The sequence below is a fragment of the Zootoca vivipara genome, chromosome 1 (genome assembly GCF_963506605.1).
Source record: "Zootoca vivipara chromosome 1, rZooViv1.1, whole genome shotgun sequence".
In the NCBI taxonomy this organism is placed as follows: Eukaryota; Metazoa; Chordata; class Lepidosauria; order Squamata; family Lacertidae; genus Zootoca; species Zootoca vivipara.
This window is the reverse complement of record NC_083276.1, coordinates 43,709,710-43,733,472: the sequence shown is the minus strand read 5'-3', so window position 1 is coordinate 43,733,472 and position 23,763 is coordinate 43,709,710. Positions and strand designations below refer to the sequence as shown.

The 23,763-nt window shown below is 43.2% G+C and overlaps 1 protein-coding gene and 1 long non-coding RNA gene across 2 annotated transcripts in view; both read left to right on the top strand.

Annotated features, from left to right (window-relative positions):
- Positions 1-23,763, top strand: part of LOC118083601 (cytosolic phospholipase A2 epsilon) — a 41,667-nt gene that overhangs the window by 13,311 nt on the left and 4,593 nt on the right. The window contains exons 4-12 of the mRNA XM_060283023.1: positions 5,371-5,507; positions 6,597-6,728; positions 8,420-8,460; positions 13,000-13,156; positions 17,029-17,092; positions 20,424-20,590; positions 21,284-21,376; positions 22,282-22,319; positions 23,486-23,621. Of these exons, the coding sequence (XP_060139006.1) occupies positions 5,371-5,507; positions 6,597-6,728; positions 8,420-8,460; positions 13,000-13,156; positions 17,029-17,092; positions 20,424-20,590; positions 21,284-21,376; positions 22,282-22,319; positions 23,486-23,621 (965 nt within the window). The remainder of the gene's footprint in view (positions 1-5,370; positions 5,508-6,596; positions 6,729-8,419; positions 8,461-12,999; positions 13,157-17,028; positions 17,093-20,423; positions 20,591-21,283; positions 21,377-22,281; positions 22,320-23,485; positions 23,622-23,763) is intronic.
- LOC132592312 (uncharacterized) lies at positions 15,400-20,575 on the top strand. Its single transcript, XR_009557750.1, has 3 exons — positions 15,400-16,040; positions 17,029-17,092; positions 20,424-20,575. It is a non-coding gene; the product is annotated as an uncharacterized LOC132592312 (long non-coding RNA).

The following is a 23,763-nucleotide window of genomic DNA, read 5'->3' as shown; positions in this document are numbered from 1 at the left end:
AGTGACTCTGGGCAGCTCCCAACAGATTAAAAACCTTTTGTCATGTTAATGGCTTGGAAAGGAAGCTTAGCTTGTATTTTTCCACTGGCCTGCAATCTTTACTTCAATACTCCAAATAATATCTTCATGCAATGTTTGCAAAGGGTTCCCTTATTTCTGGAGTGGGTCTATTGGCAAGAGAAGTCTTGTCATGATCCCTCAGGAACCTGCTGGCATCTAAATGATGGAGGAGGAACATGGACTGAGTCAAGGTAGACCACCAGGGTCATCTGAAAGATACTTTCTACTTGACTTTACACATGGGTAGCATGCTGCCCCCATTGCCACATCCCTTATAAAGCTTGCACAGTGGCAGCTTCTCACCAAAATCTTATGAGATTCCATGCTTTCTGTGAGGTCTCATGAGATTCGGTGAGATTTTGGTGACATCCCGCCAGAAGCTGCTGCTGCTGCCTCTACTCCTCCTCCACCAATGGAGGGAGCAGTGGGTTGGAATTTAGTGAATAGGAAGGCCACGATGCTTCATTTTCTTCTTCTTCTTCCAAAATCAGGATTTGTATTTGACACCAAAGTGCTTCAGAACAAATCAGGCTGTTTTCTCAAGTACGAAATCAGGCTGTGAACTGAATCTTGTGGTTGGTGCACACCCCGGTTCCATACCACAGTATTCATGTTGCAAAGGAAATTCACACTGTCCACCAGATTCCATGAACCTTCAAATGACAATTCTCATCCAGCCTTTCTGAATATTGTTTGATTGTCAAGGGAGTCCTTTAAAAACAACTCCATTAAAACAAAGCAAAACCTAAATTTATGAAGCTCCATGGGAAAAGCATCCTTAGTTTTAATGGCTCCCCCCCCGCCCGATCCTCAAAAGATGGTTCCTCTGGCTGGGTCGGGATGGTATAGGGTTGGGGAATCAACTGCCTTCTCTTGTGAGGGCTCAGTTAGTGCCTGTGCCTTCCGTTAAGAGTTTGGGTGTAATCCTTGACGCCTCCCTTTCCATGGAGGTGCAGGTTGCAGCAACAGTCAAGGCGACATTTTTCCATCTTCGCCGTATCAAGCAGTTGGTCCTTGACCTTTCCTGCCCCGATCTGGCCACAGTGATCCATGCGATGGTCACCTCCAGGCTTGACTACTGTAACTCGCTCTACGCAGGGCTGCCCTTGAAACTGTCCCAGAAACTACAGCGGGTGCAGAATGCTGCAGCGAGGCTCCTCACGGGGTCTTTGCCATGGGAGCATATTCACCCAGTGCTCTACCAGCTGCACTGGCTACCGGTGGAGTATTAGGTCAGGTTTAAGGTGCTGGTTCTGACCTTTAAAGCCCTATGCGACCTAGGACCCTCGTATTTATGGGACCGCCTCTCCTGGTATGTCCCGCAGAGGACTCTAAGGTCCATGAATAATAATAGCTTAATGGTCCTGGGCCCTAAAGCAGCCAGATTATCCTCCATCAGGGCCAGCGCTTTTTCAGTGATGGCTCCGACCTGGTGGAATGCTCTGTCCCACAAAACTAGGGCTCTGTCCCACAAGACTTGATCCCCTTCCATAGGGCCTGTAAGACAGAGCTATTCCTCCTGGCCTTCCATTTGAATTAGCTTGAGCCTCCATTCCCTTTCCTTTTTCTATGAAGAAACTCTTTTGGGACCCCACATTTAAACTCTTCCCTGGTCTCCTTGCTGGCCCTAGCAGGACGAAACTTGGCCAGTTAGCCCTGGCAATTACTTGACGTTTACTAAACTGGGTTTCCCCCCAAAAAATGACCCTGAATTTTTTTGAATTTTATTGGCATGGATGCTATACTTATGTTGTATTTTATGCTGTTTTAAGAGACGCGGGTGGCACTGTGGGTTAAACCACAGAGCCTAGGGCTTGCCAATCAGAAGGTCAGTGGTTCAAATCCCCGCGATGGAGTGAGCTCCTGTTGCTTGGTCCCTGCTCCTGCCAACCTAGCAGTTTGAAGGCACCTCAAAGTGCAAGTAGATAAATAGGTACCACTCCGGCGGGAAGGTAAACAGCGTTTCCATGCGTTGCTCTGGTTCACCAGAAGCGGCTTAGTCATGCTGGCCACATGACCTGGAAGCTGTACGCCGGCTCCCTCAGCCAATAATGCAAGATGAGCGCCGCAACCCCAGAGTTGGACACAACTGGACCTAATGGTCAGGGGTCCCTTTATCTTTACCTTTATGCTGTTTTAAAGCTGTTTTTTAAGTCACTTTTAATTAATGTTTCATATTTGCTGTTAGCCGCCCTGAGCCCGGTTTCCAAATTGGGAAGGGCGGGGTATAAATAAAATTTATTATTATATTATGGAAAGGTTTGTTTTCTTGAGTTATATGTAGAAAACAAGTTATTCCTGGTTACATTGCAAATGTTTGGCCCCGGTTATCTCTGCGACTTCCTTTCATTTTAGACACCTGGGGCAGACAGGTATGTTGTTCGACAGGCAGAATACTTCATAGCTATTAGGAACATGATAGAGTACGTGCCCCAATGACTCCACCACACTTTGTTTCCTGCTCATAGCTTCAAGTAATGACTTATTAATTGTAACAATGATTCAATTGCCGCTCTGTGGCATTACAAACATGAAACATCTTAACATTCATGTTTCATATATTGTTACATGCGGACTGCTGTTGTGTCATTTGGCAGCAACACAGGATCCAAAGGCAACATTTGATTTCCTAATCCTGCCACCCACAGGGAGAAGGAGAAGGTGATCTGATTCGGCAAATGGTTCCACTATTTTCAAGTAGGAACATTGCATTTTCATCCTCTAGTCCCGCATTTCTGCTCCTCCTTGCTTCTTGGGATAAAGCCTTCTATCCCCCACCCCACTTTTGGATTTCAATGGTCATGCTCACATGTCATAATGACCAAATAAGCTTGGCTTCTTGTTTCCAGGAAGCCAAGTGTGAGCCAGTGTGGTGTAGTGGTTAAGAGCAGTAGTCTTGTAATCTGGTGAACCGGGTTCACGTCTCCACTCCTCCACATGCAGCTGCTGGGTGACCTTGGGCTAGTCACACTTCTCTGAAGTCTCTCAGCCCCACTGACCTCACAGAGTATTTGTTGTGGGGGAGGAAGGGAGAGGAGAATGTTAGCCGCTTTGAGACTCCTTCGGGTAGTGATAAAGGGGATATCAAATCCAAACTCCTCCTCCTCCTCCTCCTCCTCCTCACTTCTGAATGCTCCCCCCCTTTCCCAATAAGCCAATTTGCTATTGTCTTATGGCAGTCTTTCCCAGCCTGGTGCCCTCCCACCCACCCACCCACCCACCCACCCACCCACCATCAGCTTCTTGTGCTCCAGCCTGCATTGTTTATGAAGGCCCACAACCCACCAGAGGATTTTAGAGGCACAGCTGGCCATGGGGTAAGCCAGGTGGAGGGAAGAGGATTGTTTCCTTCTCTGAACTTTCTTGTTTTTGGATCCAAGCTGATGAGCATTAATCAGGATAGAAGGGTGGGGATGTGGTTTTTTAAATTAACACCCAAGGTATTACATATTCAAGACAATGCTAAACGAGTGTGACTCCTTTGAAGATTGCAGCCGCCAAGTGATTCATTATTGTTGACTTACATTGCTACATGGCAATTAATTACCAGTCACTGGACACATACGAGGACAACACTCTGCAAAATGTCTTTTCTTGTACATGTAAAAATGCAAAGCCCTTAAGTGCTGGCTAGTGATGACAAAATTATATGCTTATTAGGAAAGAGGTGATGTAATAGGAAGCTGCAATTATGTAAGAGAGAGACATAAAGATTCAGACAAATGGTACAGGTGGATTCTTTCAAGCTCTTTATGAAGAGGTATTTTTAAACCTTTGGCAAAAAGTATATAATATCTATATAAAATATTTAAGGACACTGGAATTTGCCTAGTTTGGACATTATTGTTGCATGCCACCCCAATCTCTGTGTGGTGTGAGATTACCCAAGGTTTGGTTTCTTTAGAATAATGGACAGCGGCGACTGTGGTGTCTTTATGATTTATGGTTTATTTACACATATATACAACCTGAACCTACGCTGGAGGGGCTCATAGCCTTAACACCCCAGAAGGCCTTGATTCTCCCTGTCAGGGGTGCTTCTCAGCCAATGGAATGCACAAGGCAGATAGTTAAATATCTATTGTCAAAAATAACACAATCACTTCTACAGCTCTGGATATCTACGCGCACCAATCTAATGGCTACAGTGGCGTAGCGTGGGGAGGGCACAAGGGCAGTTGTCTCAGGCTCAAAATTATTAGGGCCACAAAATTTCAACACCCAGTGGTGCCTCAGTGCAGCTGTGCACTTCTGATGCCGGGCTCTGTTGAAAGCTGCTTCTCCATGTGAACCAGGAAGTGGCCTTTCCAGACAATGGAATGACTCTGATTTTCTTATCTCTGTTGCTGCAATTTCCCGGGTGATGTGGATGCTGTTAGACAGTTGAATGTGCATGCTAACTTGCTCCATTTCCCTCCCTCCTACCCTCTCCTCTGCGCAGCCCTGGACACTGGCAACTTACGCTATGCTACTGAATGGTTAGGCAGCTATTTCCAGGTCTGTGCTCTATGGAGCACAGCTCCTCCCCACCAGTTTATGTACCTCCCTGCCGATGGTCTGTGTGCATGCAGCCCACGATGCTGCCTGCATGGAAGCTTCCTTTGCTCATCCCTTTTCAATTCCTTCCTGGTTCTGGGAGACAGTGGTGCAGGGGAGGGTGGGGAAGCACCCAGCCCTACACTTGCCTGGCCTGCCTCTTCCTCCTCTTCCTCTAGCTCTGAAGTTTGCCTCCTGCCTCGGATTCTTGCCTCCTGGCTGGTACAGGTCCCCACCAACCACTGCCCCCCATCTCCTGAGTCAGACTCCAGCACCCCTTCCCTATTGCCCACACAGACCTACAATTCCTTAAGTGGTTTAACAGACAGTCCATCCTCCCAGGAAACTGTACTGTAGCTCTGGGAGGGGAATATGGGTCTCTTAACAAACTCTATCTACTTCCCATAATTTTTTGGGGGGTGGGGGGTGGGGACCATGACTGGATAAAGTGGTATGATACCGCTGTAAATTTATAATGCAGACGAGGCCTCAGTAATGCTCTACAGTGGTACCTCGAGTTACAAACACTTCAGGTTACAGACTCCGCTAACCCAGAAATAGTACTTGGGTTAAGAACTTTTCTTCAGGATGAGAACAGAAATTGTGCTTCAGCAGTGCGGCGGCAGCAGGAGGCCCCATTAGCTAAAGTGGTGCTTCAGGTTAAAAACAGTTAAGAATGGACCTCCAGAATGAATTAAGTTCTTAACCAGAGGTACCACTGTATCTGTTTCAGCGTTGAAGGACCCCTATATAATTTATCACCTTATTCTACAGTTACAGAATCTGATTGCTACGTGTGTCTATCTTTGCCAACTGCTACAAGCGAAAAGGTCCGGACCATAACTGTTTCCAACAGTAAAAATCCAGTGTGGAATCAATCATTTTGCTACAGGATTGACAGCCGTGTAAAGGTGAGACCATGTGTATTTTCCCCCATGTTGGTCATAAGTGTGGGCGATTCTAATTAGGTTCTATTAACAAATGAATCTTATATACTATTCCCAAACTCATTCTCTGAGTCTGGGATGACATCTGCATGGAAGAGGGAAGTGGCAGCAGGTTTGGAGGAACTCAAAGGGTTGCAGAAACCCCAAAACACCTAAGAGTGGGGGGGGGACGGCGACGACGACAGGGAACCCACCACAAAACAGTGTAGTAAAGACTGATCATGCTCAGCAGACATGGAATACCAAATGTCAGCTGAGGGGTTGAGAAAATTGGGGTAGAGGGGTAATGGAATGGAATGGAATATCCTGGAAGAAGGCAGAGCTGGCTGGCTGGAAGCCTGAGCAGAAGCAGTCCACACTGCAACATCTCAGAACCAAATGGATTCCACCCTGAATGAGCAATGTTTAGTGACCCAAAGCATTAAAACTGACAATAATTTAAGCAGTATGCAGGCAAAATGTGGGTATTTACCTTTAGTAATTCCCCCCCACACACATAAGATGAACCCCCAACGTGTGCAACACTGCTGATTAAAATTAAGAATTTCATTTATTTTGTCAAGTTTGCATTTATAAATGCTGTCAAACAAAACTAAAATAAGCTTACAGGCTGTCTTACAATAGCAATCTTCACAAGGCAGTTTACAGAGTGAAATAAAAGCAAATGTATTGTTAAAGCAATATAAAAGCACAGCTTAAAATTATATAAAACAATAGAAAAATGGCAGTCTCCAAAATCTCTTTCCCTGCTATTTAAAAGGGAGCAGCAAAAAACGTAAGTGAATTTCCCCATGGGAATAAGTTGCCCCAGATAGAGATCAAATTTACCTCCCAAATGGATAATGTTTGGAGTTGACATCTTATGGGGGAAAGGTTTATAAGTTTTAGGAGTAAGAAACCAGAAGGATGGGCTATTTTATTTGCATATCCCACATGCACCTAAAGAAACAGAACTTGCATATGCTAGCCTGCATAGTTCATTTGTCATTTCTTTGAAACTCAAAATACAGTTTTCTAAAAAGAATTATTATCACAATGTGTTTCTATTACTAGAATGTTCTGGAGCTAAAAGTCTGTGATGAAGATACGTTCTCCAAAGATGACCACCTTTTCACAGTTCTCTTTGATGTCGGTAAACTGCAAACTGGGCGAACTAGTCGTGTGAACTTCAACTTGAATCCAGCGGTGAGTAGTGGTTACATTGAGAAATATACAGTGAAACAACTGCATGCCTGTGACATTTTAGCTCAGTTTGCACGGAGCAGTAAGTCAAACAATTGCTTAAAGGACATTACTCTTGCTTCGTTCAGCTTCTGATTCTGCTGTTGCTGTGAGCTAAGCCATGGTTTGGCTTAATGGTTTGTCAGCTACCTGAACATGAGCTCGTGGTTTATCTCCTCAAGACAAACCAAGGGATGTAGCCCTTTAACAAACTTTGTGGTTTGTCTGGAGTGAGTCAAACCATAATCCTGGGTTCAGATGATATGCTATGCCAAACCATGGTTTAGGTCTCTACAGTGTAGAACCAGTAGGACCAGATGAGAGAGCAAAGCAGATGGATTTTCCTGTCTGGGAGCCTGAATGCTTACATATATGCATTCATGCTAAGCATGACTTAGCAGTACATGTGAACCAGCTCATTGCATTATTGGACTTTACCCTGCATTAGATACTCGCTTTATTGCATTTTGATTAATGTGTGGATTTTTAAATAACATTTCTGGGGCACACATGCTGATATGATAATGACCAAAAGTGTGAACATCTCAGCAATTTTGGCACACAGAAACTGAGTTTTGTCAACATTTGGTCATTTGGTGTGCATTTTTAAGAGTAAATCTATTTGCTAATTGTGCTCATGTATCATGTTGATAGCCAAATTATTGCTTAAATGCCCGTTCAGAATTAAGCTCTCTTCAAAGTTTAAATTACAATTGGACTGAAAAGAACATAGAAGTTTTTGCCTTTTAACATTGAAAACCATGGAGCTTGTCAGTGGGGAAAAATGAAAATCCAATACTGTATATTCATGGTTGTCTAGTTAGTTTATTTTTATTATTAATTATGGAAGTATAAAATAAGACACTAAAGCTTAATTGTAATTGGAATCCTTCAGAGTAAGTATGAAAAACAAAATAATACTGTGTTTCATATTGTTACCAATAAGGGATGTGCTTGCTACTTTACTTCACTGCTTTTAGAATCAACTTTTGCACATATTTTCTGGACCTGAAAGAATAATTGAATTATGTTCAGATATACAAGTGTGACTTTCCAAATGTAAACTTTCATTAGCTCAGTTTATACATAAGGAAAAGCCATGGTTTACTGCTACGTTTATACGCCTACTCAATCCCCCTCTCAACTTATTTTGTGTACCAGAGGAGATTGGAAGACATTGTCCCCGAGGTAGAAGAATTAAGTATTCCTTGTTACATCTGAACTCCGGGAACTGTGGATTGTTTAAACCATGGCTTGAGAACAGTCAGATCCAGGTTTAATTTCACTAACCATAATTTAAACAAATCAAAGTCCCCCATGTCTGAATGTCATGGGGAATACTGGGCTGTTTAAAATTGAAAATGGAAGCTTCCTGGTCTCCTCTTCAAGGGCATGAAAGGAGAGGAGAACTAGTGGGAGTATTTTCAGGAAGGAACTAAGGTTGTAGCACCAAAATAGTGTCTACATTGATATTAAAATACTGTAAACACTTAAAATGATACTTATGATAATGAGACATAATCATTACTTGACTCTACTTTCTACTCTGCAAGCTGCGAGAAGGGTAAAGTGCCAAAAATAAAATATTATCAATGGATATGCAGAAAAGGAGATTTTGTATAGGGAGGAGTCATTCTTTTTCCTATTTTTTTTAGACACAGGAAGAGTTGGAGGTAGAGTTCACATTACAGCCCATGTAAGTACAACTCTCAATATTGCAAAGACTCTATAATTTATGTGTAGAATCACATCAGTGTGGCTATAAGAGGCAATTGTAATTTACCGTAACTTGTGTGTTTGTGTGTAACACAGATATTGGGGAGACTGTGGTTGTAATGGTCGATTAGCAGGGCTGCTGCAAACACATTTCTTGGGTGGCTTAGGAATTTGTTATTTGCCGGTGTTTTTGCCTTGGTGAGAGAAAATGGCTATGCGGAGATTGTGCAATGAAACCGAAAAGAGGTTCATTTTTTTATCATCAGCATTTCAGCTGAATTATGAGCATATAATAGGATACAAAAACAAAGCAAAAAAATGCAAATTCAAAACCATTTCTTCCATGCTAATGAAATCTGGTGTAATGAGATTTTTATTTTTTATACTAAAATGCAGAGAAAGAAATCATAGCCATGTTATCCACTAAAAGAGTGGCTGTGAAAGTGTACATTGGTTCTGTGGCGGCCTCAGTCTTTGGCCCTCTGTGTGTTCCAACCCTGTTTGGATTAGTATATTCACTATCAGGTATCATTCTTCAGGCTGAAAAACTGCCTGCATAGTGGTGTCTTATTTACTTATAGCACTTTTTATCCCAGAAACAGTTGAAACACATAAAACCTGAACCCATTTATACTCTGCTTATATTTTACTCTTTGTGTCTTAAAAATGCCTGGAAGGGAACTGGCCTGGAAATATTTTAAAATGTGTATCTTTGTTTATTAAAAATGGCACTACAGTGGAACCTCGGTTTATGAACACCTCGGTTTACGAATTTTCGGTTTACAAACGCCACGGACCCATCTGGAACGGATTAATTCACTTTCCATTACTTTCAATGGGTGGGAAAGATCTCTTCAGTTTATGATCGCTTCAGTTTATGAACAGACTTCCGGAACCAATTACACCCATGCTTTGGGTTAAGTATGCTTCAGGTTGAGTACTCCATGGACCCGTCTGGAATGGATTAATCCACTTTCCATTACTTTCAATGGGAAAGTTCACTTCAGTTTATGAACGCTTCAGTTTAAGTACTCCGCAGACCGTCTGGAACAGTTTAATCCACTTTCCATTACTTTCAATGGGAAAGTTCGCTTCAGTTTATGAACGCTTCAGTTTATGAACAGACTTCCGGAACCAATTGTCTTCATAAACCGAGGTACCACTGTAACTGCAAATGACCTTAGTCTCAGGAGCTTTGGGAGATGGAGTGCATGTGTATAAGAGATGCTCCAAATATGTTCAAATAATGTGGGAGAAGTGTGCAAGCGGATAACACTGTGTGTACCTCTCCACCATGCAGTGAATGAAGTAGTCAGGTGAGCAGCAATTGCCAATAGTTTTCCATTTCCCCCTGCATGGAATAGCGATTCATCACGTTTGAAGTGGCTCTAAGATTTGACGCTGGTCCTTTTGAAAGGGCAAGGGCATGTGATTTCAGATATTTTCTGACCATCTCTTTATACATGTTTTCAAAATGCAAGGAGGCCCAATCATTTTAGATGGGGCATGGCCCCAATCATTTTAGATGGGGAAGATAAATCAAGGAGGTGTCAGTGGGGTGACACTGGTGCTTCACATCTCAGCAAGGCATTGGCCTGGCCACAGAGGGCCCAGGCAGGCAGTTGCTGCCAGCAGCAGGAGTTTGAATGGCATGGGAGCGACTGGTTAGCTTGGGCAGTGCATCCTCAGGCAGACAGGGCAGGGGGAGTTCGTTCTGCTGCCCTTGCTAATCTGCCACCGGAGACAAGTAGCTCAGTGTGGTTCATGAGCACTAAACATCACTTGAAACATCTCATCATAGAATCACAGAGTTGGAAGGGATCACTAACTCTTAAGCAGGTGGTGTTATTTTAACTTTGGTTTAAGAACTCATCCAACAGGACTCATCCAACGGTGGTTAACCTTTCACAGACTGCCAGCAGAGCGGGCTGGAGTCAGATATAGTCGGTTAGATCCAATGCCTAGGCCAATACCCCTCTACATCCGTAATCAATAAAGTTGTGGCCTTCTATGCCCATTAACCTTATGCAATGTGTCTAGTGTTTTTATTTCTCGGGGAGGCATCGGGGTATCGCCACACAAAGTCTCTTCCCCACCTCGGGGGGAGGAGATGTTGTGGGCGCCACGAGGCCTTCACGTGGGGGGGAATGGTTAGCATTCCCCCCAGCCCATTGGTCATCTCCCTGCCGCGGCACGCCCCTAGCACAGCCAATTAGGTTGCTCTGGGGGGCGTGGCTCGCCTATTTGAACAAGAGCGCGGCAGGGACTCTGCCTTGCTTCTTCTGGATTCAACAACTGCGTTTCTCCCACCCACCTCCCCCACGTAGGCAGGGTTTTCTTCGTGACAGTGCTATGGACTACGGTTGGTCGCCTATTGGGGCCTGGTAGGAGTTTTTCCCACTTGGCAAATTGGCTCAGGCCTTGTGGTTTTCGCCTACCTCGTAGCTACTCGTCACAACTTGGGTTTTGGCGGTAGGCATTGGATTATCTCGTGAAGGTACAGGTGTGGGGGGGAGGTTGCGGCCATCACCTCCCCCAAAATGCGGAAAGGTACTCCCTTAAGGAGTCCGGGGGCGTTGCCAAGTCCGAAGCCGTGGTAGGTGAGGGCCAGAGGGCACGCCCCTAGCGGTGGCCCCAGGATGAGCTCCTAGTTGATGTGCATCGCAGGACTCATCCAACGGTGGTTAACCTTTCACAGACTGCCAGCAGAGCGGGCTGGAGTCAGATATAGTCGGTTAGATCCAATGCCTAGGCCAATACCCCTCTACATCCGTAATCAATAAAGTTGTGGCCTTCTATGCCCATTAACCTTATGCAATGTGTCTAGTGTTTTTATTTCTCGGGGAGGCATCGGGGTATCGCCACACAACAACTTTCAGTTTGTATGGCATGCCATGTCTCTGGGAATTTCTATGTGTGGATTTATAAAGGGGAACTTCTTGTTCCAAGTACAAGCATTGGAAATTACCTCTACATTTGGTATCATATGCCACCACAACCATAACAAAATCGATTGATTCAATAGTTAACATGATTTTTTTATTTTACTTAACAAACTGCATATACCACTTGCCAGAACAAAATGCCTCTAAGTGCTTTACAAGACATTTAAAAACATTTACGCCTACTAAAATCACATGTCAACATGAAATGCCTGGGTAGAATTTCTCGTACAAAAAAAATGGTGAAATTTTGAATTTAACAACAGTTGTGTTGTGTACATTATAGCATTGCAGCTGCACTTCTTTCTGTTAGTATGAGACATCAGTATTTGCTGTGGTTATTACATGGTCCATGAACAAAATTTGTGATGGGTGAACTTTCTTCAGCTCAATTTGTATATTCCAACACATCTTATTTTTCTGGGCCCAGTACTGTTGTGCTGCAGTTCTGATAACATCATGGGGAGTGTGAATGGGTCAAAATGCCATTTCCTCCTCCCATTTCTTTCTCCCACACCTGTAAATTCCTGAATTCTGCCCCTTTCCCTTCACCGACCTTGCTGCAATGGGAGTAATGGCCATTCCTTTCTGATGCCTGGGACACTTAAATGGCAGCAGCAGGGATTCAGCAGGGATGTCCAGGAGCCCTGGAAACCACAAGGCCCAAGGCACTTGGGTTTCTATTATGAGCATGTTCAGTGGCATCTCAGACTCCTGATATCTCTGCTGAGTAGTTATTGTTGTGGCACACATGTCCAGAAGTTTACTGAGCCAAAGAAGAACTTTGGGGGACAAAGTGCTCAGTTCACAAGATGCTTGAGCCAGGTGCCATGATTCCTCTGACCACTTGGAGCAGCTGGACACGGGGTGGCGCTGTGGTCTAAACCACTGAGCTTCTTGGGCTTGCCAATCAGAAAGTCGGCGGTTTGAATCCGCGCAACGGAGTGAGCTCCCGTTGCTCTGTCCCAGCTTCTGCCAACCTAGCAGTTTGAAAGCATGCCTGTGCAAACAGATAAATAGGTACCGCTGCAGTGGGAAGGTAAACGGTGTTTCCGTGTGCTCTGGTTTCCGTCATGGTGTTCCCTTGCGCCAGAAACGGTTTAGTCATGCTGGCCACATGACCCGGAAAGCTGTCTGTGGACAAACGCCGGCACATCTGGCCTGAAAGTGAGATGAGCGGCGCAACCCCATAGTCGCCTTTGACTGGACTTAACCGTCCAGGGGTCCTTTACCTTTTTACACAGGGGTGAGTCATGGAATGTTTTTGCCATCATCCACTGAGTCTCCACATGGAGGCCAGATCTGCCTAAAGGAGGCAACTGATGCCCCAGCAGGCAGAGATTGAGGAGGTAAGTTCCTCTTCTTCTTCTTCTTCTTCTTCTTCTTCTTCTTCTTCTTCTTCTTCTTCTTCTTCTTCTTCTTCTTCTTCTTCTTCTTCTTCTTCTCCTCCTCCTCCTCCTCCTCCTCCTCCTCCTCCTCCTCCTCCTCCTCCTCCTCCATTGGTGTGCTTTTGTTTTCCTGTATTGGTTTGTCGTGTTTCACAAGTGACAACATTTCTTCCTTTCGTTTGTTCATAGGGTCCAAAGACAACCCCGAGTTGCTGCTGCTGCTGCACGTAATACTGCTTCTGCTCCTGTTCCTCGTGGTGGTGGTAATGAAGGAGGCCTTTTAGCGACGGGAACACGCTGGATCCGGTGGATTCGCAGTATCGATATCCCTAGGCCTCCTGGCTTCTAACGGAGCACAGGATTCGAGGTTAATAAACTTTTTGTAGCTCTCAAAGAAGCAAATGGCACTTCACATTCCTAAAAGTAATTTATAGGGCATTCATAGGACGCCCAGAAGGTGTCCTTTCCCCACTTTGGAACATTTGACTAAAAGAAGAGGGTTAAAGAGGATGTAACAAGGTATGGAAGACAGACTTCTTGCTTTGTATTATGTGAATATTGTGGTTCCCCCCAGCTCTTCTGTGGCTTCTTCCTGCTGTGGAGATGGATGGGGAAACCATGAAAGCCCTACTCATGGATCTGGGCTCATAGGAAGGAGTTTGATTCCTAAAGATAGATCTTTGTGGATATGCTGCCTATGGGTGGTTAATTTAACTTTTCTCACTTTCTTTCCAACAGATATGAAATTGAGCACGATTATGTATTCCTAGAACAGCAAGAACCCTAGGTGAAAACAACAAAGGAAAAAAGCTAAAGAAACATGTAAATAAATGTATAAAATGTATAAGATATATATTAAAACATTAACTATGAAGAAAAATCAAACTTGTATGCTTTTTTCTTTTTAGTAAAGTATTCGTCTGTGTTTTTTAAATATTTGTTTTAGTGCTGGCGCTGTTTTTATAATTTATTTTATTGTGTTTTTAAATCACCCTCCCTCTAAGGTGTTCAGAATGGCTAACAAGTTTCTTCATGCTCCTTGACCCTATTGCATCCTCACAACACCCCTGTGTGGTAGGTTAGGCTGGGAAAGCATAATTGGCCCAAGAGATCTAAACCTGAATTTTCCTAGTCTTTGCCCTGTTCTTTGACCACTACACTGCACTGGGTTGTCCCCTACAATATTTACATTCTCACAGTGAGTTGAAGGTGAATTCTTTTGTGAACCCATCCCAGTGTTTTTCGGGAGAAACGACAGCCCTTTAGACCAAACTTCACACCGACTTTTGCATTCATTTCATTTTGGTAGAAATGTTTCATATCTGTGCCATTCTAGATATTGACAGAGTTAAATCCTTATGGGATTGTTGTAGTCAGAGATTAATGAATAATTCTGGCATTTGGCGAGCCATGAAATAAAGAAGTGTTCAGTAGGGCCCACTATAAATTTGCCTGGAGCATTTGGGGTGGGGTGGGGTGGGGGACATTTGTCAGAACAGTGCTTATAAGTTGTAGCCAGATGGGAATTTTTTGTGCAATTGCTGCTGATAATGATGCTAGGAGATTTCGCACGCCATACACATGATGTGCCACCCATTGTTCCCTTTTATCATTTAACTTCCAGTTATTTCCCCGGAACATATACAGTACTTCTTACATTTTAGATGTACATTTCACACTGTCTCCCCTTGCATTACCAGAGTTTGATTCCCTCGTTCCTTCTGTTGCACACATTCACACTCAACATTAGTTTCTCCTTTTTTTTAGTTTTAGCAGAAGCTAAATTTGCTACCTTATAACATTAATACTTGGGCTGGAGCTAGACCAGGCATCACCAAACTGCGGCCCTCCAGATGTTTTGGCCTACAACTCTTATGATCCCTAGCTAACAGGACCAGTGGTCGGGGAAGATGGGAATTGTAGTCCAAAACATCTGGAAGGCCGAAGTTTGGGGATGCCTGAGCTAGACACATCAAAGAAGTGTTTCTGTTAAATGCTGTAAATTTAAACAGGGCAAACAGAGAAAAAATAGGACTCCATAATGTCATCTGGTGGTACAATGTTATATCACATTTCAACACATTTAATCGCTTTTTTGTTATCAATCTAGCTTAGTCCTTGGTTACATTATGACGTTCTGTCAAAGGGGTTCTTCCTCTCCTCTATTCTTTTACACACAACATTGGAAGTATTGGGGTGTAATGAAGGGTGTAAATTTCATTTTGCCAGAACACATTATGAACCTCAACATTCTTTGTTTGAAATACTCCACCGGCTGCTCTTGCTTCCTTTGGCTGAAGACAGTTGATTCATGGCTGAATATGAAACTCTAGATGCTATCTAAAAAGACATTTGACTACCAAAAAGACAAAAAAAAAAAATCCAATATACAGACCTGCCAATATGACAACATTACAATGTTAGGACTTGGCTTACTAGCAGGCCCTGAAGCAAAAGTTCTTGGAAAGTCTTTGGTTACTACTTTCAGTAGGCCCAAGGATAAATCCCTGACACTTCCAGGTAAGTGTGGGAGAGAGCTTTCCCCGGAGAGCTGTAGCCAGTCAGTTTTGATAATACGGAGTAAGCTGGAGCAGTGGTCTCACTTGGTGTAAGGAAGCTTCCGAAGTTTCTATTGTAGTACACACTCCTCTGCTACTCAACCATTGCTACTGTGTCCTTCCTTCTAGCAGATCAAGATAACCAGGTGACAGCAAAAATGGCATTTTTTTTTAAAAGCAGGGGCGATTAGAATAAGATCTATTACTTGATTATAGACGTAAACCTCCAGAATGTATTTTGTATTGTTAAGTTTTTACCTCTGTCTTCAGTCCGTTGTATTTTATTTTATTGCTATGGCTAGTGGCTGTTGCAAATAGATTCTTCTGATTGTCTGGCCCTACCAGCTACAACCTGAGGACTCCAGGTTCTCCAGCCCTGCTCTAGAAGTTAAATGTATTTTCCAATAGTGTTTACTTCTGTCCATAATGGATATATCTTGACATCTCGGTTTCCCATCTGTCAAAAGAGCCTGTTGGCTATAAAAACCTATGCAATGAGAAGGGTACAGTATAGGCAGTAAGGTATTAAGGTATAACACCTAACTAAATACAATGTATTTTGTGCCTTAAAGGTCCCATAGAAAATATTAATGGACCGTAATATTTTCATCTGCCATTTTGTTTTTCAGCCCTGATGAGTCTGAAAACATCATTACAAATGGAACTTTGGTGGTAATTATTCATTTTATTAATATCCTTTTCTATGAAATGGCTGCTGTATGCAAACCTTAACCCTTATTGTCTTGCAGTAAGCAAGGAACACTCTGTGCTGCTTCTGTACTGAGGGATTAGGTCGCTTGCTTCTGCCCATTTCAATTCAGCTAATGCAGATGACATTTGTCTGTTAAAATTGTTTCAACCAAGCTGCTATTCCTTCCAATGTTGTTGTTGAACCCTACTTCCTACCCCACAACTTGAATGTATCAGCCCTTAAAGGAAATTATTACTGGTATTTTTTCTTTTTTTGCAGAGGTTTGCAATTACATATGTTTTTCTTCTTGCTGTTGATCAGAAATTACTAGCCCAATGAGAACTATGTAGGCCATTTAACCACCTGGATCACACCCTCTTTGGGCATTTATGGTTACATGGAAAGTAGGGTAATTTGTTAACATTAATCAAGCAGGACTAATAACAGTCACCAGAGACCTGCCTGGATATGACCAACCGGTTGGGTGACAATGGAATGGTCCAGAGCTCTCCCTCCAGCTATGGAGTACCCATTGTCCCAAAGAGGGACTATAGCACATTAATACATCACATGCTCTGCATGCAGAAAGCCTCAGGTTCAGTCCTTGGCATGTCCAGTTCCCCCAATAGATGGTTTAGGTAGGTTTTCTGTGTTTCCCTCCTTATCGAGCCAGATGCACCTCTTCTACTTGGCAGGTTGAAGGAGAGAGGAACAAAGGAGGCAAAGAGTTGAGCTGTCAATAAAAAGGTTTGGAACAGGGATGTTCCAAACATAGGAAGAAAGGGCAGAGTAGGAGGAAGGTTGGGAAGACAAGCAAGATTGTGAGCTTGGAGGGACCAAGGAGGTTGGGGGCAGAATGGTGGATTTTGTATAGTAATTTGGAATAACCAGTCAGATCTCATGCTGCAGGTTTGCAGTTATTTGGTTCCATTGACCATTTTGCTCTTTATTTCCCCATTGTTCCTGCAGGCACGAGAAGTTTCATGTTTGGAAGTTACAGTGGATATTGAGAAGCTGAAGGGACAATACACAGGTGAGGTCATTGCATCTTTAACTCATTATGTATTTGTTGCTTTAAATCAATAGCATACAAACACTGGATGATATATAATGATCACATCTATTACATTTTCTTGACCCTTAACTTGTTTCTTGTTTCAAGGGATAAAAGAAGAATTTGATGAGCTCATTCCTTTCACACATGATCTTGTGTTCGTTTATTTTGTGGTTAGGTGTCCCTACCTGAGTAAAAACATTTGCAACTGACGCCACTTTGAAGGTTGTGTTTTTGTGGCACAGTTCAATAAACCCAAGTACTTTGAGTGGACAGTCCCACCCAAATAGCACTAACCCATTTCACAATGTCTTTATGACTCAGTATTTGGGATTTATCCAGTTTAGTGATGTGTCCACATGGCAGTTTTGAAGGGTAGTGAATGTCTCCCAAATGAATATCCGGCATTTACATTCCACACACATCCTTTGCTTCATGTACTGGTTCCTTGCTCATCCCATCCATCCTATTGGTGGTGAATTCAGAATGTACAAGAACATGCAGTCTGTATGGCAGAAGTACCTCCAGAAAGAATTTATGGGAGGCTACTGTTTGGCACCGTGGGAGTTGCCCTGTGGTGTTCTGCTGGGTCCATCTTGTTCCCCATGGCACTGTGGGTTGCTATCAAGAGAGTTGGAGTCAAGTGCCATCAATGTACAGATGACACCCAGCTCTGTCTCCCTATTCCATCTGAATTGGGAGAGGAGGTTGAGGTGTTAGACTGGGGCTTGGAGGTAGTGATGGGTTGGTTGTAGGTCAATAAACTGAAGCTGAATCCTGAAAAGGCAGAGGTGTAATGTGTCCTGAGTTCTCACATCTGAGAAATGTGGAGATGACCTCTTTGGGATGGGGTTGCACTTCCCTGGAAGGAGTAGGTCCACAGACTGAGGGTCCTCCTGGATAAATCAGTCACTGGAGGCTCAGGCAGGGCCGTCTCAAGCAGGTTGGGCGCCCTGGCACAGAGATCGCTCTGGCGCCCCCACCTTGGTGGGCGGGCGCAGCGCGCAGCACAGCTTCCGCGTGGCTTTGCCGCGCAGTGCCCACCTGCCGAGCCGGCACCCTGGTGCCCTGCACCACCGAGACTACCCCCTAGAGCCGTGCCTGGGCTCAGGTGGCCTCAGTGTCTAGAAGTGCCTTTTTCCAGAGCATGGAGTACAGCGGCCAAATCATCTCTGTCCCAAAGAGTCACCAACTACTGCCTCTTTGGGACAGAGATGATTTGGCTACCATACTCCATGCTCTGGTAACTGCCTGGAGCTCTGTTGAGATCTCACATAACCCCTGTTATGCAACAGCCGCATTGGTTGCCAGTTCATTTCCATTCCCAGTTCAAGGTGCTCACATGTTTAGAGCCCTAAATAGGCCTCAAATGCCTCAAATGCCTTCTCCTTCCAAACAAGGTCCCCTTGGGTGTTAAAATCAGTAGAGGGGGCTCTCTTGGTGGTTCTCTTGCCCTCAGCAAGCTGGGGTGGTGATGGCCCAGGAGAGGGCATTTGCTATGGCAGTCCCTAAGTTCTAGGACACCCTCTGCAAAGAGGTGTGCCTGTCACCTTCATTATGCAGCTTTTAGCTGAAGATCCACCTCTTTATCCTGGCTTGGAGACCTGAGATGTAAATTTTTGGGCCCATCTTTTTGTGATTTATAAGTTTTTTAAAAAAATGTTTTTATCTTTGTGCTTTACAGGTGAAACTCGGAAAATTAGAATATTGTCGAAAAAGGGCTTTTATTTCAGTAATGCAACCTATTATTATTTATTTTTCTTTTAATTTTTACAAATGCTTTCTTTTGGAAATTCCACAGTAATAAAACAAATAGTTACAATAATACAAAAATAAACAAAAATAAACATTGCTATTACATTTCATTAATTACATTCTATTTCTAATTGACCCACCTAATGACAAATAATTACAATTACAACAAATAAAGGCTTGACATATCTTGCTTTGCATGTCATGCATCTATCTCATATATTGCTTTCACCTTTTAAGTTGCATTACTGAAATAAATGCACTTTTTGGCGATATTCTAATTTTCTGAGTTTCACCTGTAGTTGTTGTAACTTGCCCTGAGATGTTAGGGTGAAAGATGGGTCATAAATTGAAACATTAGTAGTAGTGGTAGTGGTAGTAGTAGTAGTACTGATGCTTGCCATTCGCACAAGTTACAGTTGTTTCACACCCTTCCAGTTTATCTTACTTCTGACTGAGTGTTCAAGCTCCAGACCCAGTAGAGAAAACAGCAGTCTAGATGTGCCATGGGGGGGGGGCATCAACATCTTACCTTATCCCTGGGCTGCTTCTGAAATCTCCTCCCTCTGAATTGCCTGCTGAATATTGCTGCTCTGAATGATGTTCCCTTTGGTGGAAGATCAACACTGCTGTGTTGGTTATATGTCATTTTTTTGAGCTCGGATTTCCTGAAATTTGTAAAGACTAATGCACAGTTAAAGGTGATGGGAATAAAATATAGTGAGTATAGAATTATTGAATAATAGAATTGTAGGGTTGGAAGGGACCCTGAGGCTCATCTAGTCCAACCCTCTGCAAAGCAGGAATCCTGCCCACAGACATCCATAGGGGTTACTAAAAAACACTCACTAAAAGACTACCAGACATCCATAGGGGTGGGGGCTCAAACCACCAAACTTTGGATTAGCTGTTAGACACACTGGCCCATTGCGCCACTGGGGACTAGTAATGGGTAAATCTTTCAGGGGTTGATTTAGGATTTGACTAGGTTAACTGAACTATTTCCCTCCTAAAAGATCTTGTGTTTTACTTTCTTTAAGCCAAATTCTGAATTTTGAAGCCCCTTCACACTCCTGGTAACATATTCAGGAATGCAATGGGGTTCCTGAATGCTTTCCCACAAGCTTCTGCTCCCTGTACGTCCTCGGTGTCACCCTGGGGATGTCAGAGAAGGAAATCTAGAGTCTGAGAGGCATCATTCCTTTTTTGTACCTGAAACATTAGGATACCTGGCATCTTGGATGCTAATGTTCAAAGTGCCAGAGAGGTGGTGTCTCAAGGCTTCCAAATTTCTCATCCACTGCCACCATTCCTGCGTTTATTGCCACTGTCACCAGTCCAGGTGAATTGGAAGAGAGCAGTAGGAATTGGCCAGAGAATTCTTCTTAAATGTGAATTATCACGAGTTGCCATTTTCAATACCCCTTTACCTTTTTTGCATGGGTCTCCTCTTAATTCCCAGGATTCTGAATAACTGGATCATGGACAAGATTGATTTTTGGACAAAACCTTTTTTGAAGCAAGTGAACTATTTGTGCTTCACTTTTTTTCTGTTTAGAAGGTGATCTGACATTAACAATAAAGGGTTCCTATGAGGAAACACAGAAGATTCCACTGGCTCCAGACACCAGACTTAGTAACAGAACTGTCATTCAGTTCCACTGTATCAAGAACCATCAGTCAAATTTGGAGATCATACTAACTAAGAAGATGCAGTGGTCAAAGGTATGTTTCCTTTGATAATACTGCATAAATGTGGTTTGACTGAAACAAATAAAGGTGGGTAGGGGAGATTCTTCATCAAATTCTTCTATCTCAAACATGAAAAAAGCTCTATTTTAAAAATGTGTGTATATTGTAATAATAATAATAATAATAATAATAATAATAATAATAATAATAATAATTTATTATTTATACCCCACCCATCTGGCTGGGTTTCCCCAGCCACTCTGGGCGGCTTCCAACACAAAAATAAAACACAATAATCTATTAAACATTAAAAGCCTCCCTGAACAGGGCTGCCTTCAGATGTCTTCTAAAAGTCTGGTAGTTGTTTTCCTCTTTGACATCTGTTGGGAGGGCGTTCCACAGGGCAGGCGCCACCACCGAGAAGGCCCTCTGCCTAGTTCCCTGCAACTTGGCTTCTTGCAACGAGGGAACCGCCAGAAGGCCCTCAGCGCTGGACCTCAGTGTCCGGGCAGAATGATGGAGGTGGATTTAGAGATTTTAGAAACAAAAACAAGGGCTGGATTCACAAATTTCATTTAGCTTTCAGAAGTGGTGCTAAATTTAACACAATTAAAAGTTCACATCAGCTTGTGATAAATATGTCAATGTTACTGTACCTTGGCGTAATGTAGAAATTTTGTGATAAATTTCTATACCTTCTTTTAATTTTTGTTGGTGTATTTTTAGCTGGCTTCATTTAAAGGAAACTCAGAAAGTAATATCTCTGTGGTTTTACCTTTGAACAAGCTTCCCATAGAAAAGACAATAACATTAAGAAAGGTAAGTGCTTTATCTTTATGAAAATATTGAATTTAAATAATTGTTGGTGAGTGTGGGAATGCTATAGCTCAGTTTGCACAGCTCATGCTTGCATGAAAAAGATCACAGGTTCAGTTCCAGGAATTTTCAAGTAGGCCTGGGAAAGACCCCTTGTGGACAACATTATGACTATCATCGTATACAATCATCGTATACATGGTTACCTGAGAGTAAGCCTCTTTTAACTCAATAGAACTTCTGCATAAACATGCATATCACTGTAAGCAAGATGAATCGGTGATCTGCTTCAGTGTGAGACAACTTCCTCTGTTCCTAATAATTACCCAGAAAATAAAGCACTTTTGCCCAATTCAGGAGCATCACTCTGCTTTTTCCTAGCAGAAAGATGGATAAATTTGTGGCAAGTGAGGCCCAAAGAACATGAAATTCAGTTGCTAATCTGTTAAGCAGGTGGGTATTAAGTAAATAGTGCCAATTACCGACAAGGTTAAGCTAGCTGTTCTCAGCTTCTCTGAAGGAATAACCCAAACAAGCAGAAGGTTCATGATGTTTGGATCATTCCTTCAGAGAAGCTGAGTACAGCTGGCTTAAAGGGCCTCTGAGCTATCCCCCTGCTGTGTTTTGGAAGCGATGCTAAAGCAATGTATTGCAGGCCAAAGGATTTAGATGTGCTGGCACACACACAGCGAAAATGATGCCAGACCCAATCCTTCTAAATCATCCAACAGAGGGTGATGGATTGATCCAACATAATCTTGGTTGCTGTTTTATCTGTCTCAGCACAAACACCTGGATTTCCAGTAGCTGATCCACAACAGGACTGCTTTGTTTGTCCTGCTGTGCTCTTAAAAGGGCAGAATAGTTTATGATACGCCTGAGGTTTTACCCATTCTCTTGATTTTCAGGACAGGACGTTTGATCTGCATGTGAAGGCAAAAGACTGGTAAAACCATTGTTTTTCTGTGCCCATTTCATCTAAGCTCGTGCGGTTCTGCTTCTTTGTTTCTCAAGAAACTATGATTTTGAATCTCAGAAGTGTTTTTTATGCATCCAGAGATCATACTGGAACTAATTCACATACTTTGTTGCCCTTTCTGAATCTAGAGTGAGATTCTCTTGCTCCGATCTATAAAAAGGCAACATTATAACACCTAAACACAGATAAAATTAACAGGGCAAGGGGAGTCTTAGCTGTGACTGAGCAGAAATGGTATGTTTCAGGAATGTTTTGGTAACAAGAAAGCAGTGGTGGGCCTGGGTACAATGGAATCCCATGCAAGACTGAACCCCCCCCTCCCGCTGCCTTCTGAAATGTGAGCAAGGAGGCACCTAGCTTTGTGAAGGAGGCACGAGGGCCTTACATGTAAGTTACATGCCATTTTGAAAAATATAATTGTATTTTTTGTTTTGGTATTGTTTTGATTTTAAATTACATATGGAGGGCACCATAATCCTTTCAGTGCTCAGGGCCTGTAAGACCGCCACTGCCGATGTACCATAAACTGCACGATAGGTGCAAAAGTCAGATTAGCTTTAGTAAGACTAGGAAAATATAGTATAGATGATTTTGGTGCAGGCACAGAAGGGGGGGAACCTTTCCCCGCTTTTGTATCACACAACTGTCTGTTCCGTTTTACCTGCAGTCTCATCATTATTGCACCCTTGGCAAGAACCATAGTTACATTCTTGTTGGAGGTGGCATCCTTGTGGATTTAGGGCAGGCATAGACAACCTTTGGCTCCCAGATGTTTTAGATCTACAACTCCCATGATCCCTGACCACTGGCCCTGTTAGCTAGGGATCATGGGAGCCGTAGTTCCAAAACATCTGGGAGCCAAAGTTTGCCTATGCCTGATTTAGGGGAATGCGACCAGTTTGGTCCAGTTTGGTTGCACTGGGTGCGGAGCCTTGGCGGCGCTTTGGAGGTGCCACCACTATGATGTAGAATGGAAGGAGAGAGGTGTGCGCGCCAAATTTTGGTGCCACACAGGGCTGCTGCTGAAATTGGATACCCCAAGGTCCACTACTGCTCCTGTTACTCAACTGTGTCAACTGTGCAAATCATCCTAATTGCAATTTTGGAAGCAATGCTAAAGCAATGTATTGCAGGTCAAAGGATTTAGATGTGCGTCTGGCCTATGACTTGTGTGCCGAAGAACAAAATTTCCTTACCAAGAGAAGGAAATATGTTGCTACAGCTTTGAAGAAGATTCTCCAATTAAAGGAAAAGCTGCAGGATGATGAGGTAGGTGACACAGGATCTTCTCATTTCCCTCTTTCCCCAAGAAGGCTAGAGTAGCCAGCTAGCTCCATCATTCATGAACTAGTGCTAGATATCTTGGGGTAGGCTGCAACCTAGGGATGGAGGAAAAATTCAGGGTTTTTTT